We start from the raw sequence: 19684 nt of genomic DNA, 5'->3' as shown, positions 1-19684 counted from the left end.
GGAGGGAGGGGGAGGGGGAGGAGGGGAGGGAGGGGAGGGAGGAGGGAGGGAGGGAGGGAGGAGGAGGAGGGGGGAGGAGGGAGGGAGGAGGGAGGGAGGGAGGGAGGGAGGAGGAGAGGGAGGGAGGGAGAGGGAGGGAGGGGAGGGGAGGAGGAGGGAGGGAGGGGAGGAGGGAGGGAGAGGGGAGGAGGGAGGAGGGGGAGGGAGGGAGGGAGGGAGGGAGGAGGGGGGGGAGGAGGGAGGGGAGGGAGGGAGGGGGGAGGGAGGGGGAGGGAGGGAGGGAGGAGGAGGAGGAGGGAGGGGAGGGAGGGAGGGGGGGGGAGGGAGGGGGAGGGAGGGAGGGGAGGGAGGGAGGGGGAGGGGGGAGGGGAGGGAGGGAGGGAGGGAGGGGGGAGGGAGAGGGAGGGGAGGGAGGAGGGAGGGAGGGAGGGGGAGGGGGGAGGAGGGAGGGAGGGAGGGGAGAGGAGGGGAGGGAGGGAGGAGGGGAGGGAGGGAGGGGGGAGGGAGGGAGGAGGAGGGAGGGGGAGGAGGGAGGGAGGGAGGGAGGGGAGGGAGGGAGGGAGTGGGGGGAGGGAGGGAGGGAGGGAGGAGGGAGGGGGAGGGAGGGAGGGGGGGGGAGGAGGGGAGGAGGAGGGGGAGGGAGGGAGGAGGGAGGGGAGGGAGGAGAGGGAGGGAGGGAGGGGAGGGAGGAGGGAGGGAGGGGAGAGGAGGGGAGGAGGGAGGGAGGGAGGAGGAGGGAGGAGGAGGGAGGGAGGGAGGGGGGGAGGGAGGGAGGAGAGGGAGGGAGGGGGGAGGGAGGGAGGAGGGAGGGAGAGGAGAGGAGGGAGGAGGAGAGGAGGAGGAGGGAGGAGAGGGGGAGGGGGAGGGGAGGGAGGGGAGGGAGGAGGGGGGGGGAGGGGGGGGGAGGGGAGGAGAGGGGGGAGGGGGGGGGGGGGAGGGGGGAGGCTCAACGCTGCAGGCCGGCACTCAGACATGTGAACTGAACCACTTGGCCTCCTGCCCAGAACGAAGGAACCGACAGATTAATGTTTCTGTTCCTCTGAAGGGAGAGAGGAAGATAAACAGAAGATAAACAGCTAACGATGTTGAAGAATTTGGGTGTAATCACATGTTGTTCAGGGTATAAGTACACGTTGTTCAGGGTATAAGTACACGTTGTTCAGGGTATAAGTACACGTTGTTTAGGGTATAAGTACACGTTGTTTAGGGTATAAGTACACGTTGTTCAGGGTATAAGTACACGTTGTTTAGGGTATAAGTACACGTTGTTTAGGGTATAAGTACATCCTATGGTCACAGTCCGTCCACCGAGTGACCCCAGCAGTCTAACATAAATCTGGATAGTGATGGTGGTCTGTCCTGTGGTCCATCAGACGGTGATGGTGGTTGTTGTGGAAACAATTAATTCGATACTAATACTGACTGGGATGAGTCTGAAGTGAGCGTTGAAATACGATCAGATGACAAAGAGTGTCTTTGTAGTATTTTATTTCTTATAAGAAAGAGGCAGATGTTTACAGGATCACACAGAACACAACAAAGTATGCACTGGCAAGCCCGCAAAGCAATGCACTGGTGAGAAAGGCTTCACACTCTGAATATAAGGGACAAAACAAGTGGGGTGATCAAGGCTACTGGCGCCTGGGAAAAGGAGGGTAAACACCTCCCTACACCTGGCCTGTGAATATAATATCTTCACACCTACACTGTGAGAATTCCCACAGTATAACTAAAACACAATAGAATTCTCACAGTATAACTAAAACCTAAATTTGCCATTACATTCCCCCCTTTTGATCATTCTATTGATCAAACATAGTATACACATGAGCTGTAGCTGAACAAGTTCAGATCAAATATAACAATTCGAGAGGATTCAAGTTATATTATGTTATATTAGGATGTCGCATGTGTACAGATTGTAAAGCCCTCTGAGGCAAATTTGTAATTTGTGATTCTGAGCTATACAAAATAAACTGAATTGAATTGAATTATCATAATGCTACAGTCAGGAAATGCATTTAGCTGTTTTTGTGTATTGTCAGCAATACTGTATTTAGAGCAAGCAACGGGGATAACAATTTAATTATGCACTGGTTTCTTCATCCCGGTCACTGTCATCAGTGTCACTTGGAATTTCATATGGAATACAAGGTTCAGGGTTATCATTCAGAGTAGTATACTGTATCATCGTTCGTGAGATCATACTGGAGACCATAGATCTGATACAGGGAAGGACACAAGTCAACAATATGAAAAAAAGTAACAACATTATATGAAGTTTTAAATAACGTAGTTCGGGAACAATGACCACGCCCTCTGCACAAAGTATTTAAGCATGACAGATCCATCCACTTCCTCCTTGACTCTGTTTCCTCATGACGTGAGAATCGCGAGACAAACACAACAAGAACCCAAGCACCATGGACCAGGAACTCTTCCTAAACCCTTCCGACAATGAGCTGTTTGAAGAACACGAGCTCACCCCCGAAGTCCCGAGGCTCCAACCTTCTCCCACCATCCTTCGTCGCCAGCAACCTCGGCTACGTTCCACCATCCACGTTCCTCGTGGCTCCCGACATTCATCCCCGGACAACTCCGAGGCCGTCGGCCCCTCGCCTTCCAACAGCCCCAGGGGGAGAACTCGACTTCGGCGCGCGAGGAGCTGCTCTCCCATCCGCTCGAGATCCAGGCGCTCGAACGACGGGCAAAACCACCCTGACCCTCCTTCACCACGCCGACTCTCCAACAGCCCCAACACGTCCCACATCTCCAAGTGGACAGTCTCCCGTCTAAAGAACGTACTCACCCAGCGCAACATCCCGTTCAATAAGTCCGACAGGAAAGCCAAACTTTTCAAACTTTTCACGGACTCCCAACACAACAACACTCAGCAAACCTCCCGAGCACTTCCGGATTCCCGCCGCCGCGTCAGCCGCTACGTACACATGACGTCACGATGCATCCGACGGCCGGGGAATCCCTGTCAGCCACAGCAGCCCCCCCAGAGGGCCAGGTCGTATCGCAGCAAACCCTCTCTGCTTCAGAGACATCACATTCTGCATTTGTTTTCCTCCAATCTACACTATCAACCCATGCACATGCATCCTTTCATCCCAACATCCTTTCCTCTTCTCTCCCTCCTGCCTTTCCTGCATCATCTACCTTGGCCAACTTTGCTCCGCCCTACATGAATCCAGCTACCTCAGCTGCTCAGACAGCTCCAACAGCAGGGGCCCATAGCGGAGCAACCGGCCAAAACCTATTCATTCATCCACCATCCATCATCCCAAAACCAGCCACCAACCAGCCAACAACCACCGGCCCTCTCCCCAAAAGGATAGACAGGAGAGGCAGACCAGTCCTCTTCCAGGGCAGGAGTGGTCTGCAATAACTTCAATGATTTAGGATGCAGCACCTCTAGCTGCCGCTTCCTCCACACCTGCTCCTTCTGCGGAGGTGCCCACTCCAGACCAACCTGTCCCCACAACCCCACCAAGCACAGCCTCTGTAAGTACCTCAATACACCAATCAAGGTCCAAGCTCTACCTTCCTCCTTACAGAACCACCCAGACCGCCAGTTCACCAGCTTCCTAATACAAGGTTTCACACACGGCTTCCACCCAGGTTTGCAGGTTAAACCAGAACAGTCCTATACATGCCATAATTTTAAATCCGCCATCTCCGAGCCCAACATAGTTGACAAACTCCTGGCTCAGGAAGTCAAAGACTCTTTCATGATCGGCCCTCTCCATAGCCCACCTTTCCCCATATTCAGAATCAGCCCCATCGGCATAGCTACTAGGAAATACTCAGGTAAAAAGAGACTTATAATAGACCTCTCATCCCCCCACGGCTCTTCCATCCCAAGCATCAATAGCCTAATCCCGAGCCCGGACTGCTCCATGCAGTACACCACAATCACCAACGCCGCATCCCTCATTCGCCTCGCAGGTCAAGGAGCCTGGTTGGCTAAAGCGGACATCATCAGCGCCTTCAAAGTTCTTCCGATCCACCCCGAATTCTGGCATCTTTTCGGCGTCCATTGGAAAGGCTCTTATTACTTTGCAGTGCGCTTGACCTTCGGGTGCAAGAGCAGCCCAAAAATCTTCGACAGCTTATCCGAAGCTCTCTGCTGGATCCTGATCAACGTCCATAAACTTCCGTACGTCATCCACCTCTTAGATGACTTCCTCACCGTCACGCCACCTTCCTCACCCCCAGCACACGGCCTCAACACTTTAACCTCAGCGTTCAAGGAACTCGGCGTTCCTCTGTCTCCAAAGAAAACCGTAGGCCCCAGCACCTCCCTCGAATTCCTCGGCATCACCCTCGACTCAGTTTCACTCCAAGCATCCCTACCTACCGAAAAAATCAATCGGATCTCCTTACTCATTTCAAATTACCTCCTGGCCCCCAAATGCACCAAACACCAACTCCTTTCACTGTTAGGCCACCTCAACTACGCCATCCGCATCATCCCCCAAGGTCGATCCTTCTTGTCCCACCTCCTTTCAGTCGCCGCCTCTGTCCCAAATCTCCATGGCCACGCCTCCCTGGAAAAAACATGCAAAACGGAGCTAAAACTGTGGCACCAGTTCCTCTCCTCATGGAACGGCATCTCTTTATTTTACGATGACCACATCACCAAGCCGGAAGACATCCAGCTGTTCACAGATGCAGCCCCCTCCATCGGCTTCTACAGCAGCAAATGGTTTTCAGCTGAATGGCCGCACGAATTCTCATCCCTCACCCCTTCTTCAGCAACCTCTGACATGTACCCGGTAGTCATAGCAGCCGTGAATGGTCCAAAAAGACAATTGCTTTATATTCAGACAACAGCGCCGTCGTAGACATCATCAACAAAGGACAGTCACATTGTCGAGACATAACGCAGTTCATGCGTAGACTCACCTTGGTTTCGGCCCAGCAACAATTCATCATCCAAGCCTATCACATCCCAGGTCACAAAAACTCCATAGCTGACTCACTTTCTCGTTTCTCTTTACAGAAATTCAGATGATTGGCGCCAGCCGCGGACCCTCTGCCAACTCCAGTCCCACCGTTTTCAGCCACCATCTTCAACTGACCCCGCTACTAGAACACCTAATCTCTGCCTCCCAAGACGCCATCCTCAACAGCGCCCCCAGAGCACTCTCATCATACCTCACCGGATGGAATAGCTTTAAAGCCTTCCACGCTTCCCTCGGCCTTCCATTCCCCTCACTCGACGTCCTGACCCTCACGAACTTCATCACGTTCACCCATTCACTCCTCAAGATCAAGCCTTCCACTATACGGGTCTACATAAGCAGAATGTAGACCCTCAGGCACTCCTTGTCCAGCTGCGTCCCACTCACACATCACCATGTTACTCAAAGGTCTCCGTAAAGCCGAACCACACCCCACGCCTAAACGTCTGCCCCTCACCTCGGACCTCCTTACCCGCTGCATCCAAACACTCCGTTCAGGCTACCTATCTCCCTTCACGGACAAAGCATTGGAGTCCATGTTCTTGCTGGTCTTCTTCGGCTTCCTGCGCTGCTCAGAATTCACCGCTCAGAACTCTGACCACCATCCATCGCAACACGCCACCATGTCCGACATCTCCTGACACCATCATCTACCACCTCAAACGCAGCAAGACCAACCAGTCTGGTCCGCCCCAGCCCATCTACATCTTTCGACTAAACTCATACCTAAGTCCATTCGAACCCATATGTGACTACATAAGCACAAGATTAGCCAGCGGAACTTCTCCACAGGACCCACTTTTCATCACAGAGACAGGCAAAGGGGCCACAAGAACCTGGTTTCACCACCACTTCCGCCAAATCCTCCATAAATCCGGTATACACCCGGAATATTACTCAGGCCACTCATTCTGCATCGGGGCCGCCTCCACCGCCTCAAGCCAAGGAATCCCCGACGAGAGGGAGACATGAGGATGAGAGCCGTCAATCTTAAACAGAGATAACTGGTCAGTGGAGTGACGTGCGTATCGCAAAACCTCAGACAGGCTGGCATTTTCCCAATCGATACACCCTTCTTGAACTCTTTTTCCAAGTTCTCCACGAAGACCCAAAACTAAGGCATTTCGCAGGTGATTTTCCCACGTACTGTCTTTGACTTCCCCATCTTCAGGCTCGTCAAGTCCGCAGTGGAGAGCGTAGACCTGATGGAGCCTGGTGTAGTAGTCATCAACGCTTTCGTTAGCGCTCTGCTTGCATGAGGTGATCTTTGTCAGGTCAGCTCTGATGGGGAAAGCCTTTATGATGGTTTTCATGAGGTTTTCCAAGAATTTGGTATAGGGCTCGTTCAGCTCCGTGTCCGAGTCAGCCTCTTTCAGACGCCTGTTATTTGTCCCAAATGCTGCTTTTATCTTTGCATATTTTGCTGCCCCCAGATGTTTCAGAAGCATTCTTTGCAGTTCATTTTCAGTTGGCAGCCATTCAGTGCAGAACACAAACAGTTGTTCGGACAGTTTGCTCCCTCCTGCAGACAGAGGAGGAAGCTCTATACGGGCCTGATCAATGTCTATTCCTGTCCATGGTCTATGGACAAGGGAAGGGCCTTTTGCACCAGCTACCTGTACCATAGGTGCCTGCAACACTGGTTCCTCATCCTCTTCAGTCCCGTCAGAAGCGGAGGCTTCAGGTGCTGGCTTAGCTTTCTTCTTCTTGGTCTTTGATCGAGTTGCTGCAGCTGTGGGCCCTCCGCTGGCTTCACCCGCTCCCTTAGAGGAGGTTGAGCCTCCTCCTAGGACGGAGGAGCTGGAGGGTCCTGCTTTAGGGGCTGTGGGGGCTGAGGTTGAGGCTTGTGGTTTTTCTTCTTCTTCCTCCTCGTCTGTGGCTGTTTGTGCTGTCAGTGGAGGGGGAGGATGGGTGTCCAGATCAGGGTCCACTTCACACAGCTTAGACAGTTCCTTAAACAGAGAAGAATAAGGTGATGTATCTGGTACTTTAGGGAACTCATTTCTTTCCCTACACTCTGCTTCATCCTTCCACATTTTCAAACACCTCCTGTGTTTCTCTATCTCTTCCAAATCCTTAACTTTGATTCTCTTTGATCCCCATACTCTTTTCTGCTCTTCCTCCAATTTTGTTTCTAATTTCCCTATTTGAGCTATGCTAAATGATCCTCCTGGAGGAAACCCATATTGTTGTATCCATACACCAACACAATCTATGCTCCCTGTTCCATATTTGGACCCCATGACATCAATACATCCCCCTGCAGGAGGAGAAACCTGCATCTTGCTCTCACCCGAACCCATAATTCGGATGTGTGTACACACTTTTGACTTTTACAACACAGGCGTCCCCGTGAGGCCTCGGTTACTATAGCTCAACCAAGATAATGCTTTTTTTTATTATTCTTTTTTTTCTTTTTTCTTTTTGTCACTTCTCCTTTAAACACTGTGTGTGAACAATGGTCACCTTTACACAAATGTTTCTTAGGTCAAGAACGACCGCACTCAGATTTGAATTAACCTGAACGTCCGTCTCTCTTTACCAGTTCTCCTTTTTGACCTATCCTCATTGAAAGGATATGAGGGACGTGAGATGTCACAAAAGCCAAAACAATTCAGGAAGGTTAAATTAACTAAAATTCACAATGACCCAGATATCACCAAAACATAGGTGAATAATCACAACCCTTGAAAACCCACTCTATTACTGATTATATCGCAATAAATCATAGATCAGAATTTCAACGTCTCACCAGGTTTTTGTGGATTCGTGGATCAATCAGGTCCTTTGGATCACAGTAGAGATGGCCCAGAGTCGTCGGTGGATCGGTCCTCTCAATGTCAAGGTAGAGGCAGGAGATTTCCTCCTGGACGCTTACTTCAGTCTGAAGTGAGCGTTGAAATACGATCAGATGACAAAGAGTGTCTTTGTAGTATTTTATTTCTTATAAGAAAGAGGCAGATGTTTACAGGATCACACAGAACACAACAAAGTATGCACTGGCAAGCCCGCAAAGCAATGCACTGGTGAGAAAGGCTTCACACTCTGAATATAAGGGACAAAACAAGTGGGGTGATCAAGGCTACTGGCGCCTGGGAAAAGGAGGGTAAACACCTCCCTACACCTGGCCTGTGAATATAATATCTTTATTCCCACAGTATAACTAAAACCTAAATTTGCCATTACATGGTCTGTCCTGTGGTCCATCAGACAGACGGTGATGGTGGTCTGTCCTGTGGTCCATCAGACGGTGACGGGGGTCTGTCCTGTGGTCCATCAGACGGTGACGGTGGTCTGTCCTGTGGTCCATCAGACGGTGACGGTGGTCTGTCCTGTGGTCCATCAGACGGTGACGGTGGTCTGTCCTGTGGTCCATCAGACGGTGACGGTGGTCTGTCCTGTGGTCCATCAGACGGTGACGGTGGTCTGTCCTGTGGTCCATCAGACGGTGACGGGGGTCTGTCCTGTGGTCCATCAGACGGTGACGGTGGTCTGTCCTGTGGTCCATCAGACGGTGACGGTGGTCTGTCCTGTGGTCCATCAGACGGTGACGGTGGTCTGTCCTGTGGTCCATCAGACGGTGACGGTGGTCTGTCCTGTGGTCCATCAGACGGTGACGGTGGTCTGTCCTGTGGTCCATCAGACAGACGGTGACGGTGGTCTGTCCTGTGGTCCATCAGACAGACGGTGATGGTGGTCCGATGTTAACGTTAACGTGTGATGATGATGATGATGAGTTCATCCCTTGGGGTATCTTTAAACATGTGATCCCACGAGCCAATCAGACGAGGCTCCTATTCCTCTGTCCTCCCTGCAGCGACCTGTAGGGGGCGCCAGCAGCACCTCACACAGCATGGTATCCAGAACTGCTTTCTACTATGTACTTTACTAGAGTATTTCTATTTATACTACTTAATAATTCTTCATGTAATGTCCCCCTCCTACCAGCAGGTGGCGCCAGCACACAGGCAGAAATAAACCCCAGAGTTCTACACACAGTGGTGGAAAATCAAATGTACTACAGTACTGTCTGATGTACTATACTTCTACTGTACTCCTACTGTACATTTACCTGTTCTTTTTACTGCATTAATACTACTGTATGATAAATATACTACAGTATAAAGTACATGTTTACCTCTGAGATGTAGACGAGCACAAGTATGAAGTAGCAGAGATAGAAATACTCAAATAAGTACTTTAGTACATTACTTTGGTAAAAGTACACATATTCATGACCTTGTCAGGTTTTAATGGATTCAGAGGTGACCCTTCTGACCTGAAGGTGGTGCTAAAGGGAACACCAGGACTCATCAGGACTCACAGGAGACCTGGGCCGTTTCTCAATATGTGAACTTCTCTGTACTTGTGTCCTCCTGGACGTGTGAAACGTCATCTAGCGCGGCCCAAGTACTGTTCCAATACACAAGTTCGCATTCAGCCAAGTACGGTCCAGATACCCGGATGTGTCCTCGCTCCGCCCATTATACCGAGGATGCATCGGAGGAGACTTGTGTGGACTTTGGACAGCCAAGTATCCCAGAATGCATTTCACCAGCAAACAAGAGCCGACAGTAGCGGAGACGGCTCACAACTGTCAGTTATCATTGTCTAAATACTGCTGTTGTTGTGTAACGGAATTTAGTTTTAACATTTTTTTAAGCGAGAATGTAGTTGTTAAGACTTAAAATATGCGGTCAATTTATCAAGATAGAGCCTGTTTGAAAAAAGCGCCGACGTTTGTCGGAGATATGAGAGGACCAGAGAGGAGATATATATATATATATATATATATATATATATATATATATATATATATATATATATAGATATAGAGATATGAGAGGACCAGAGAGGAGACCGGGCGGTGGTGCTCATGTAGCCCGCTGACAGCAGCCTGATCTCGGCTAGGCCTCTCCAGATGTGCCGCTGGCTCCGGTGTCTCTGTGGTTGTGGTTGCAGATGTAACACAAAACATATACATATATATATATATATATATATATATACATATACATATTAATATTTTAATATTTTCTAAATGAAAACGAAAAAAGGCAGGGTTGTGTTTTATATCATATTTCGTTTTATTGTCAATATATATGACTGAAGATAACCGGAGTAGGCGGGACCGACGAGCTGAGTTGGTGACGTGGTGACGTTGGTGACGTCATCAAGTTCGCTGCTGTTCCAATTGCAAAATGACGTAATGACGTAATGACATACTGCGTCCTCCCGTCCTCGGGAGTACAAACTCCCGAGTCGAACTATCCAAGTATGAACTTGCAAGTTTGCAAGTCCATACTTGACCATACTTGGTATTGAGAAACGGCCCTGGGGTTCATCCCAAGTCTCTTAAATGGCCTCCTCGATTCCTTCACTTGCGTCTTAGTCCCGCCCACCAGGGAGAGACCAAGGAAACCATGCGAGGAGAGAGGAGAGAGGACACGTGTTTTAAGAGACATGAGACGTCCTTTCCTCTGAAGCGTCACGTGAAGCGACGTCTGATTCTGATGACGACGGATCAGCTGATCACATGATCAGTGGTGTCGTCATCAGCTGATCATATTGATCATGTGATCAGCTGATCACATGATCAATATGATCAATATGATCAATATGATCAGCTGTCAGTCTGCTCCAACAGCTGGAGAGACTTTTGATTTTATGTCTGCACACATGATCACTGTACTAATATTAATAATGACACAGTAATCATCACTGTACTAATATTAATAATGACACACAGTAATCATCACTGTACTAATATTAATAATGAAACACAGTAATCATCACTGTACTAATATTAATAATGAAACACAGTAATCATCACTGTACTAATATTAATAATGAAACACAGTAATCATCACTGTACTAATATTAATAATAACACACAGTAATCATCACTGTACTAATATTAATAATGAAACACAGTAATCATCACTGTACTAATATTAATAATGACACAAAGTAATCAACACTGTACTAATATTAATAATGAAACACAGTAATCATCACTGTACTAATATTAATAATGAAACACAGTAATCATCACTGTACTAATATTAATAATGACACAAAGTAATCATCACTGTACTAATATTAATAATGAAACACAGTAACCATCACTGTACTAATATTAATAATGAAACACAGTAATCATCACTGTACTAATATTAATAATAACACACAGTAATCATCACTGTAGTAATATTAATAATAACACAAAGTAATCATCACTGTACTAATATTAATAATAACACAAAGTAATCATCACTGTACTAATATTAATAATGAAACACAGTAATCATCACTGTACTAATATTAATAATGAAACACAGTAACCATCACTGTACTAATATTAATAATGACACACAGTAATCATCACTGTACTAATATTAATAATAACACACAGTAATCATCACTGTACTAATATTAATAATGAAACACAGTAATCATCACTGTACTAATATTAATAATAACACACAGTAATCATCACTGTACTAATATTAATAATGAAACACAGTAATCATCACTGTACTAATATTAATAATAACACACAGTAATCATCACTGTACTAATATTAATAATGAAACACAGTAATCATCACTGTACTAATATTAATAATAACACACAGTAATCATCACTGTACTAATATTAATAATAACACACAGTAATCATCACTGTAGTAATATTAATAATAACACAAAGTAATCATCACTGTACTAATATTAATAATAACACAAAGTAATCATCACTGTACTAATATTAATAATGAAACACAGTAATCATCACTGTACTAATATTAATAATGAAACACAGTAACCATCACTGTACTAATATTAATAATGACACACAGTAATCATCACTGTACTAATATTAATAATAACACACAGTAATCATCACTGTACTAATATTAATAATAACACAAAGTAATCATCACTGTACTAATATTAATAATAACACAAAGTAATCATCACTGTACTAATATTAATAATAACACAAAGTAATCATCACTGTACTAATATTAATAATAACACAAAGTAATCATCACTGTACTAATATTAATAATAACACAAAGTAATCATCACTGTACTAATATTAATAATGACACAGTAATCATCACTGTACTAATATTAATAATGAAACACAGTAATCATCACTGTACTAATATTAATAATGAAACACAGTAATCATCACTGTACTAATATTAATAATGAAACACAGTAATCATCACTGTACTAATATTAATAATGAAACACAGTAATCATCACTGTACTAATATTAATAATGAAACACAGTAATCATCACTGTACTAATATTAATAATGAAACACAGTAATCATCACTGTACTAATATTAATAATGAAACACAGTAATCATCACTGTACTAATATTAATAAAGACACACAGTAATCATCACTGTACTAATATTAATAATAACACAGTAATCATCACTGTACTAATATTAATAATGACACACAGTAATCATCACTGTACTAATATTAATAATGACACAGTAATCATCACTGTACTAATATTAATAATGACACACAGTAATCATCACTGTACTAATATTAATAAAGAAACACAGTAATCATCATTGCCAGTAGAAATGTATTTCTACTCTGCAGCCTGTTACCTGTTTAACAAACTGCACTGTGTATTCATACTGTGTTCTGTGTATTTATACTGTGTTCTGTGTATTTATACTGTGTTCTGTGTATTTATACTGTGTATTTATACTGTGTTCTGTGTATTTATACTGTGTTCTGTGTATTCATACTGTGTTCTGTGTATTTATACTGTGTTCTATGTATTTATACTGTGTTCTGTGTATTTATACTGTGTTCTGTGTATTTATTCTGTGTTCTGTGTATTTATACTGTGTTCTGTGTATTTATACTGTGTTCTGTGTATTTATACTGTGTTCTGTGTATTTATACTGTGTTCTGTGTATTTATTCTGTGTTCTGTGTATTTATACTGTGTTCTGTGTATTAATACTGTGTTCTGTGTATTGATACTGTGTTCTGTGTATTGATACTGTGTTCTGTGTATTTATACTGTGTTCTGTGTATTTATACTGTGTTCTGTGTATTAATACTGTGTTCTGTGTATTGATACTGTGTTCTATGTATTTATACTGTGTTCTGTGTATTGATACTGTGTTCTGCTCATTAGGACTGATTTCTACCGGTGGAATGCGTTTTGCTCCTCGCTCCTCGCTCCTCCCTCCTCGCTCCTCGCTCCTCGCTCCTCGCTCCTCGCTCCTCCCTCCTCGCTCCTCGCTCCTCTCTCCTCGCTCCTCGCTCCTCGCTCCTCGCTCCTCCTCCCTCCTTCCTCCCTCCCTCCCTCCCTCCTGTTCCTCCTCCTCCCCTCCTCTCTCCTATTTCGCTCCTCCCTCCTCCCTCCTCCCTCCTCGATACTCCTCCCTCCTCTCTCCTCTCTCCTATCTCCTCCCTCCTCCTCCTCCCTCTCTCTCCTCCCTCCTCCCTCCTCCCTCCTATTCCCTCCTCCTCCTCCTCCTCCCTCCTCCTCCTCCCTCCTCCCTCCTCGCTCCTCCCTCCTCTCTCCTCTTTCCTCCCTCCTCCCCCTCCTCTCTCCTCCCTCCTCCCTCCTCTCCCTCCCTCCCTCCTCCCCTCCCTCCTCCCTCCTCCCTCCTCCTCCTCCCTCCCTCCCTCCCCTCCCTCCTCTCCCCCTCCCTCCCCTCCTCCCTCCTCCCTCCTCCCCTCCCTCTCCTCCTCCCTCCTCCCTCCCTCCCCCTCTCCTCCTCCTCCCTCCTCCCTCCTCCCTCCTCCCTCCTCTCTCCTCCTCCCTCCTCCCTCCCTCGCTCCTCCTCCTCTCTCCTCCTCCCTCCTCCTCTCTCCTCCCTCCTCTCCTCCTCCCCCCTCCTCCCTCCCCTCCTCCCTCCTCTCCTCCCTCCTCCCTCCTCTCCTCTCCTCTCCTCCCTCCTCCTCTCCTCCTCCTCCCTCCTCCCTCCTCCCTCCTCCTCTCCTCCCTCCCTCCTCCCTCCTCCTCCTCCCTCCCTCCCTCCTCCTCTCCTCCCTCCCTCCTCTCTCTCCTCCTCCTCCTCCCCCTCCCTCCCTCCCTCCTCCCTCCTCTCTCCCCGCTCCTCCTCCCTCCCCTCCTCTCCCTCTCTCCTCCTCCTCCCTCCTCCCTCCTCCTCCTCCCTCCTCCTCCTCTCCTCCTCGCACCTCCCTCCCCTCCCTCTCTCCTCCCTCCTCCCTCCTCTCCCTCCTCCTCCTCCTCCTCCTCCCTCCCTCCTCCTCTCTCCTCTCCTCCCTCCTCCTCCTCCCTCCTCTCTCTCTCCTCCTCCTCCCTCCTCCTCCCTCCTCTCTCCCCTCCCTCCTCCCTCCTCCTCCTCCCTCCCTCCTCTCCTCCCTCCTCCCTCCTCCCTCCTCTCTCCTCTCTCCCTCCCTCCTCCCTCCCTCCTCCCTCCTCTCCTCCCTCCTCTCCCTCCTCCTCCTCCTCCTCCTCGCTCCTCCCTCCCCTCCTCCTCTCTCCCTCTCTCCCTCTCCTCCCTCCTCCCTCCCTCCTCCCTCCTCCTCCCTCCCTCCCTCCCTCCTCCCTCCTCTCCTCCCTCCCTCCCTCCCTCCCTCCCTCCCTCCCTCTCCCTCCCCTCTCCCTCCTCCCTCCTCTCTCCTCGCTCCTCGCTCCTCCCTCCTCCCTCCTCCCTCCTCGCTCCTCGCTCCTCGCTCCCTTTCCTCTCTCCTCTCCTCCCTCCCTCCTCGCTCCTCGCTCCTCTTTCCTCTCTCCCCTCTCCTCCCTCCTCGCTCCTCCCTCCTCCCTCCTCGCTCCTCCCTCCTCCCTCCTCTTTCCTCTCTCCTCCCTCCTCTCTCCCTCCCTCCCTCCTCCCCCTCCCTCCTCCCCTCCTCTCTCCTCCCTCCCTCTCTCCTCCCCCTCCCTCCTCTCCCTCTCTCCTCCTCCCTCCTCCCTCCTCCTCCTCCTCCCTCCCTCCCCCTCCCTCCTCTCTCCTCCCTCCCTCTCCTCCCTCCCTCCCTCCCTCGCTCCTCCTCCCTCCTCCCTCCTCCCTCCTCCCTCCTCCCTCCCTCTCTCCTCTCTCCCTCCCTCCCTCCTCCCTCCTCCCTCCCTCTCTCCCTCCTCCCTCCCTCCTCTCTCCTCTCTCCTCTTCCCCTCTCGTCCCTCCTCCCTCCTCGCTCCTCGCTCCTCCCTCCTCTCTCCTCGCTCCCTCCCTCCTCCCTCCTCCCTCCCCTCCTCTTTCCTCTCTCTCCTCCCCTCCTCGCTCCTCCTCCTCCCTCCTCTTTCCTCTCTCCTCTCTCCTCCCTCCTCCTCCTCGCTCCTCCCTCCTCCTCTCCCTCCTCCTCCTCCTCCCTCCTCCCTCCTCCTCCTCCCTCCTCCCTCCTCCCTCCTCTCTCCTCTTTCCTCTCTCCTCTCTCCTCCCTCCTCGCTCCTCCCTCCTCTCTCCTCTTTCCTCTCTCCCTCTCCTCCCTCCCTCTCCTCCTCTCTCCTCTCTCCTCTCTCCTCGCTCCTCGCTCCTCTCTCCTTGCTCCTCGTGCTGAAATAAGAGCTTTGGGACGGCCGGCAATATGGCGGCACAGAACGACATCCGGTTCAAGCGAGGAGCGAGGAGACGACAAATAAGAGACTTGGGATGAACCCCGGGACTGTGGTGGATTAGAGCTCCTGAAATGAGCCACAAATGACAGCCGAGAGGAGAGACTGACTCTGGTCTGATTCTGGTCTGACTCTGTTCTGGCTGTTCTGGTCTGACGCTGTTCTGGTCTGACTCTGTTCTGGTCTGACTCTGTTCTGGCTGTTCTGGTCTGACGCTGTTCTGGTCTGACTCTGTTCTGGTCTGACTCTGTTCTGGTCTGACTCTTACTCTGTTCTGGTCTTACTCTGTTCTGGTTTCCAGCCTCCTGGGGGGCATGGTCTCGTGGTCTCAGTGGGCGGAGTCAGAGTGAATGGATGCAGCCTCCTGATAAAAGCTGCTGCTGGTTGTTCTCCGGTCCAGACTTCTTCATTCTTTCTAGATTCTTCTCTTCTCATCATGTGGAGTCCAGAGAGGCTTCAGGAGGTTTCAGCCAACAGCAGTGAGAGGAACACCACCGGAGCAGAGGACTGGTCTCAGGTCAGTTTAACTCTGATTAACTCCACTGAGAGAAGAACCTGTTTGTTAAACATGCTGCTAAACTACAGGAGTATTCAACTAGTAGTAGTAGTAGTACTCAGCACTAAAATAAACTTCATATATTCATCATATGTTTGTCTTTAAATCAGTGATGTCACCAGTTAATCAGCTGTGAAATGAATAGAAACACAGGACTGTAGTCAAAGTACTGTGAGACACTGAGGAACCTCCTGAGGACCATGAACGCATCGTTAACAGAAATGAGGTGATAAGTTCAGGAGTCCTCGTGCTCGTTCTCCGTTAGAGTTTACATGTGATCCGTTAAATCTGCTGAACCAGAACCAGCAGAATCAGTTTCACCTCATGACCCTTCTCTATTCAACACTTTCACTCTCAAACACCTGCAGCTGATGTGAATCTGAACGTCTGCTTCCACCAGAGAAACTAGTCCCTGGTTCCTCCTGGATGTTTGAGGAGATAACAGGAAGCTCTTTGTTTTCTTTAGGTTGATTCCTTCATTAGCTTCGGTTCCTTTCTATTAAACAATGTTCTGCAGGTCGGTGATAAGTGATTATAAGATCCAACACTGTTGTTCTTAATATTCATTCATGAAGTGCTGCTTTCGTCACTTCCTGTTTGTGTTGTTTATCTTTGTAGATTCTCTGAACTTATACGCTTCTCTGTCTTTACTTCCTGATAGTTTCATCTTCATAACGTTCTCTCTTTTATTTACTCTTTAAATCTCATTTCTTCTCACTTCCTGTTACGTTGCTCTAACATGTTGAACTGATCTGGGGTCTGTTACCTGTCTGCAGGTGTATGAAGCCGTCAGGTGGATCCAGCTCGTCATGGCTGTTCTCAGGTCAGTGAGTTCATCACCAACGGTTCATCCTCCTGATGGCTGAGCTGAAGTTCTGATGTTATTCAAAGTATTTGATTCTCTTCAGAACATCAAGCTTCATGTTCTGCTTCATCTAAACTGACTAATAGGAGAGAGGTCAAAGGTCACAGCACTCAGACAAAAGAAGAGAGAAAAGGTTCAGTCAGCATGAATTCATCTGGTTAGAGGCTGCTTCTTGGATTATTATAGGATGTTTTCCAGTGAGGAGCATAAAGAGTTGACTGATGGTTCTGTTCACAGTGTTCTGGGTTCTGGTTCCATCATCGTCTGTGTGACCTCACAGAGACTGGGTCGCACGCCGGAGGTCAGCTTCCTGTTTCATTCTTTGTTTGACATGTTTCTGCTCTCCGATTGGACCAAATAAAAGTCCACATGACTTTGAACGTTTGTAGAGCTGCATCTGGTTTGTGACTGTGGAGCAGATCTGTGCACAGAATCAAACCTGCTTCCACAGGAACTCCCTCAAACTGTTTCATCTCACAAAAATGTAAAATCTGATTGACATTTTAAGTTAGACCACACATTTATTAGAAAATAATAAAAAACAACAACTGATGGAAGCTTAGCTGGGACGTTTAAAGGTTTAAAACAATCTGGATTGAACCTGTTAAATTAACGTTATTGTCCTTAGAACATATAGAACACTGAGTAACATCTCTCTGTTACATATAGAACACTGAGTAACATCTCTCTGTTACATATAGAACACTGAGTAACATCTCTCTGTTACATATAGAACACTGAGTAACATCTCTCTGTTACATATAGAACACTGAGTAACATCTCTGTGTTACATATAGAACACTGAGTAACATCTCCCTGTTACATATAGAACACTGAGTAACATCTCTCTGTTACATATAGAACACTGAGTAACATCTCTGTGTTACATATAGAACACTGAGTAACATCTCTCTGTTACATATAGAACACTGAGTAACATCTCTCTGTTACATATAGAACACTGAGTAACATCTCTCTGTTACATATAGAACACTGAGTAACATCTCCCTGTTACATATAGAACACTGAGTAACATCTCTCTGTTACATATAGAACACTGAGTAACATCTCTGTGTTACATATAGAACACTGAGTAACATCTCTGTGTTACATATAGAACACTGAGTAACATCTCTGTGTTACATATAGAACACTGAGTAACATCTCCCTGTTACATATAGAACACTGAGTAACATCTCTGTGTTACATATAGAACACTGAGTAACATCTCTCTGTTACATATAGAACACTGAGTAACATCTCTGTGTTACATATAGAACACTGAGTAACATCTCTGTGTTACATATAGAACACTGAGTAACATCTCTCTGTTACATATAGAACACTGAGTAACATCTCTGTTACATATAGAACACTGAGTAACATCTCTGTGTTCACAGCTGCAGCCTCTCCTCCTGCTCAGTGTGTCCGACCTGCTGCTCGCTGTCTGCTGGACGACCGGAGCCGCTCTGTTCTCTGAACGCTGCAGCAGCCTGAACACATTCTGTTACCACCTGCACACCGTGGAGCAGGTACAACTGCACTAAGGACAGAGGATGTGAGGGTCTAAGGACAGAGGATGTGAGGGTGTAAGGACAGAGGATGTGAGGGTCTAAGGACAGAGGATGTGAGGGTGTAAGGACAGAGGATGTGAGGGTCTAAGGACAGAGGAGGTGAGGGTCTAAGGACAGAGGAGGTGAGGGTCTAAGGACAGAGGATGTGAGGGTCTAAGGACAGAGGATGTGAGGGTCTAAGGACAGAGGATGTGAGGGTGTAAGGACAGAGGATGTGAGGGTCTAAGGACAGAGGATGTGAGGGTCCTTCATGAACTCAATGTTTTAGAACCATACTGATGATTTCACTGAGAGTTTATGTTTTGAGTTTTTCTCACTGCTATAAAATGTTTAACGAAATATTTAGTCACAAATATTTAATATTTAATAAAGAAATAGGAACATTTGCAGCCGTGTGTTCGGGCTCTTTCACAGGCAGCAGGTCAGTGAAGGCAACACGGTGGCTGCAGAGTTTCTCAGTTTTTGGGGGGGAAACTTTGTGATTTTTCACTAGTGTTGAAAGATATTATGGGACTCCTTTTCCTCAAAACAAATAAATATGTTCCCTTAAAAATCAACCACAATAAGGAAGCATTCTATGAAGCTGGCCATCTATCCTCCTCCACCACAGAGACCCTTTAGAACTGGAAACTCTCAACTTCCTCCTGAGAAAAGCTGCTGAAATAGAAAGTTCAAAGTGTTTTAGTCAGAGAAGTAAATCCCAGACCTGAAGAGAACTATCTCGTGTTTCATCTTCTCACTCATGTTCCTCCAAACAAACAGCAGCACATTAATCACATTCAGCTTCAGACTGGAAACAAACAAACACACCAGCTGCAGACGGTTCTCTCCATTTGGATCTGGTCCCTCCCACCTGCTCGCTGATTGGTTGATGGGTGTAGCTGAAACACCAGAGAACTTGATCATAATACATTTGAACATAACTCCTCATCACAGATGTGCTGGTTCCCTTTCTGGGAGTTGAACCCAGACCAACTGGGTGAAACCAGGATCCCACGAGACCACATGAGGGTGTCTTTAAGACCTGAGACCAGCTCTGAGGCTTTGTAAAACCTTGAAAGGCCTGTTATTTGACAGTTTACTCCCAACTCATCAAATACTGGTTTCTAATCAGTGTCTGATACCGACACTACAAGGAAC

At 47.7% G+C, this 19684-nt stretch overlaps 1 protein-coding gene and 1 pseudogene across 1 annotated transcript in view; both read left to right on the top strand.

Moving 5' to 3' along the window:
- The first annotated feature begins 2423 nt into the window (after positions 1–2423).
- LOC129110061 (uncharacterized) lies at positions 2424–5089 on the top strand (annotated as a pseudogene).
- Positions 5090–15985: 10896 nt separating this feature from the next.
- Positions 15986–19684, top strand: part of tmem116 (transmembrane protein 116) — a 10932-nt gene continuing 7233 nt past the window's right edge. The window contains exons 1-4 of the mRNA XM_054622212.1: positions 15986–16066; positions 16882–16928; positions 17208–17271; positions 18371–18502. Of these exons, the coding sequence (XP_054478187.1) occupies positions 15986–16066; positions 16882–16928; positions 17208–17271; positions 18371–18502 (324 nt within the window). The remainder of the gene's footprint in view (positions 16067–16881; positions 16929–17207; positions 17272–18370; positions 18503–19684) is intronic.

Source organism: Anoplopoma fimbria, chromosome 20 (genome assembly GCF_027596085.1).
Source record: "Anoplopoma fimbria isolate UVic2021 breed Golden Eagle Sablefish chromosome 20, Afim_UVic_2022, whole genome shotgun sequence".
Lineage (NCBI taxonomy): Eukaryota > Metazoa > Chordata > Actinopteri > Perciformes > Anoplopomatidae > Anoplopoma > Anoplopoma fimbria.
The sequence above is the reverse complement of the archived record's forward strand: the minus strand, read 5'-3'. Positions and strand labels throughout refer to the sequence as shown.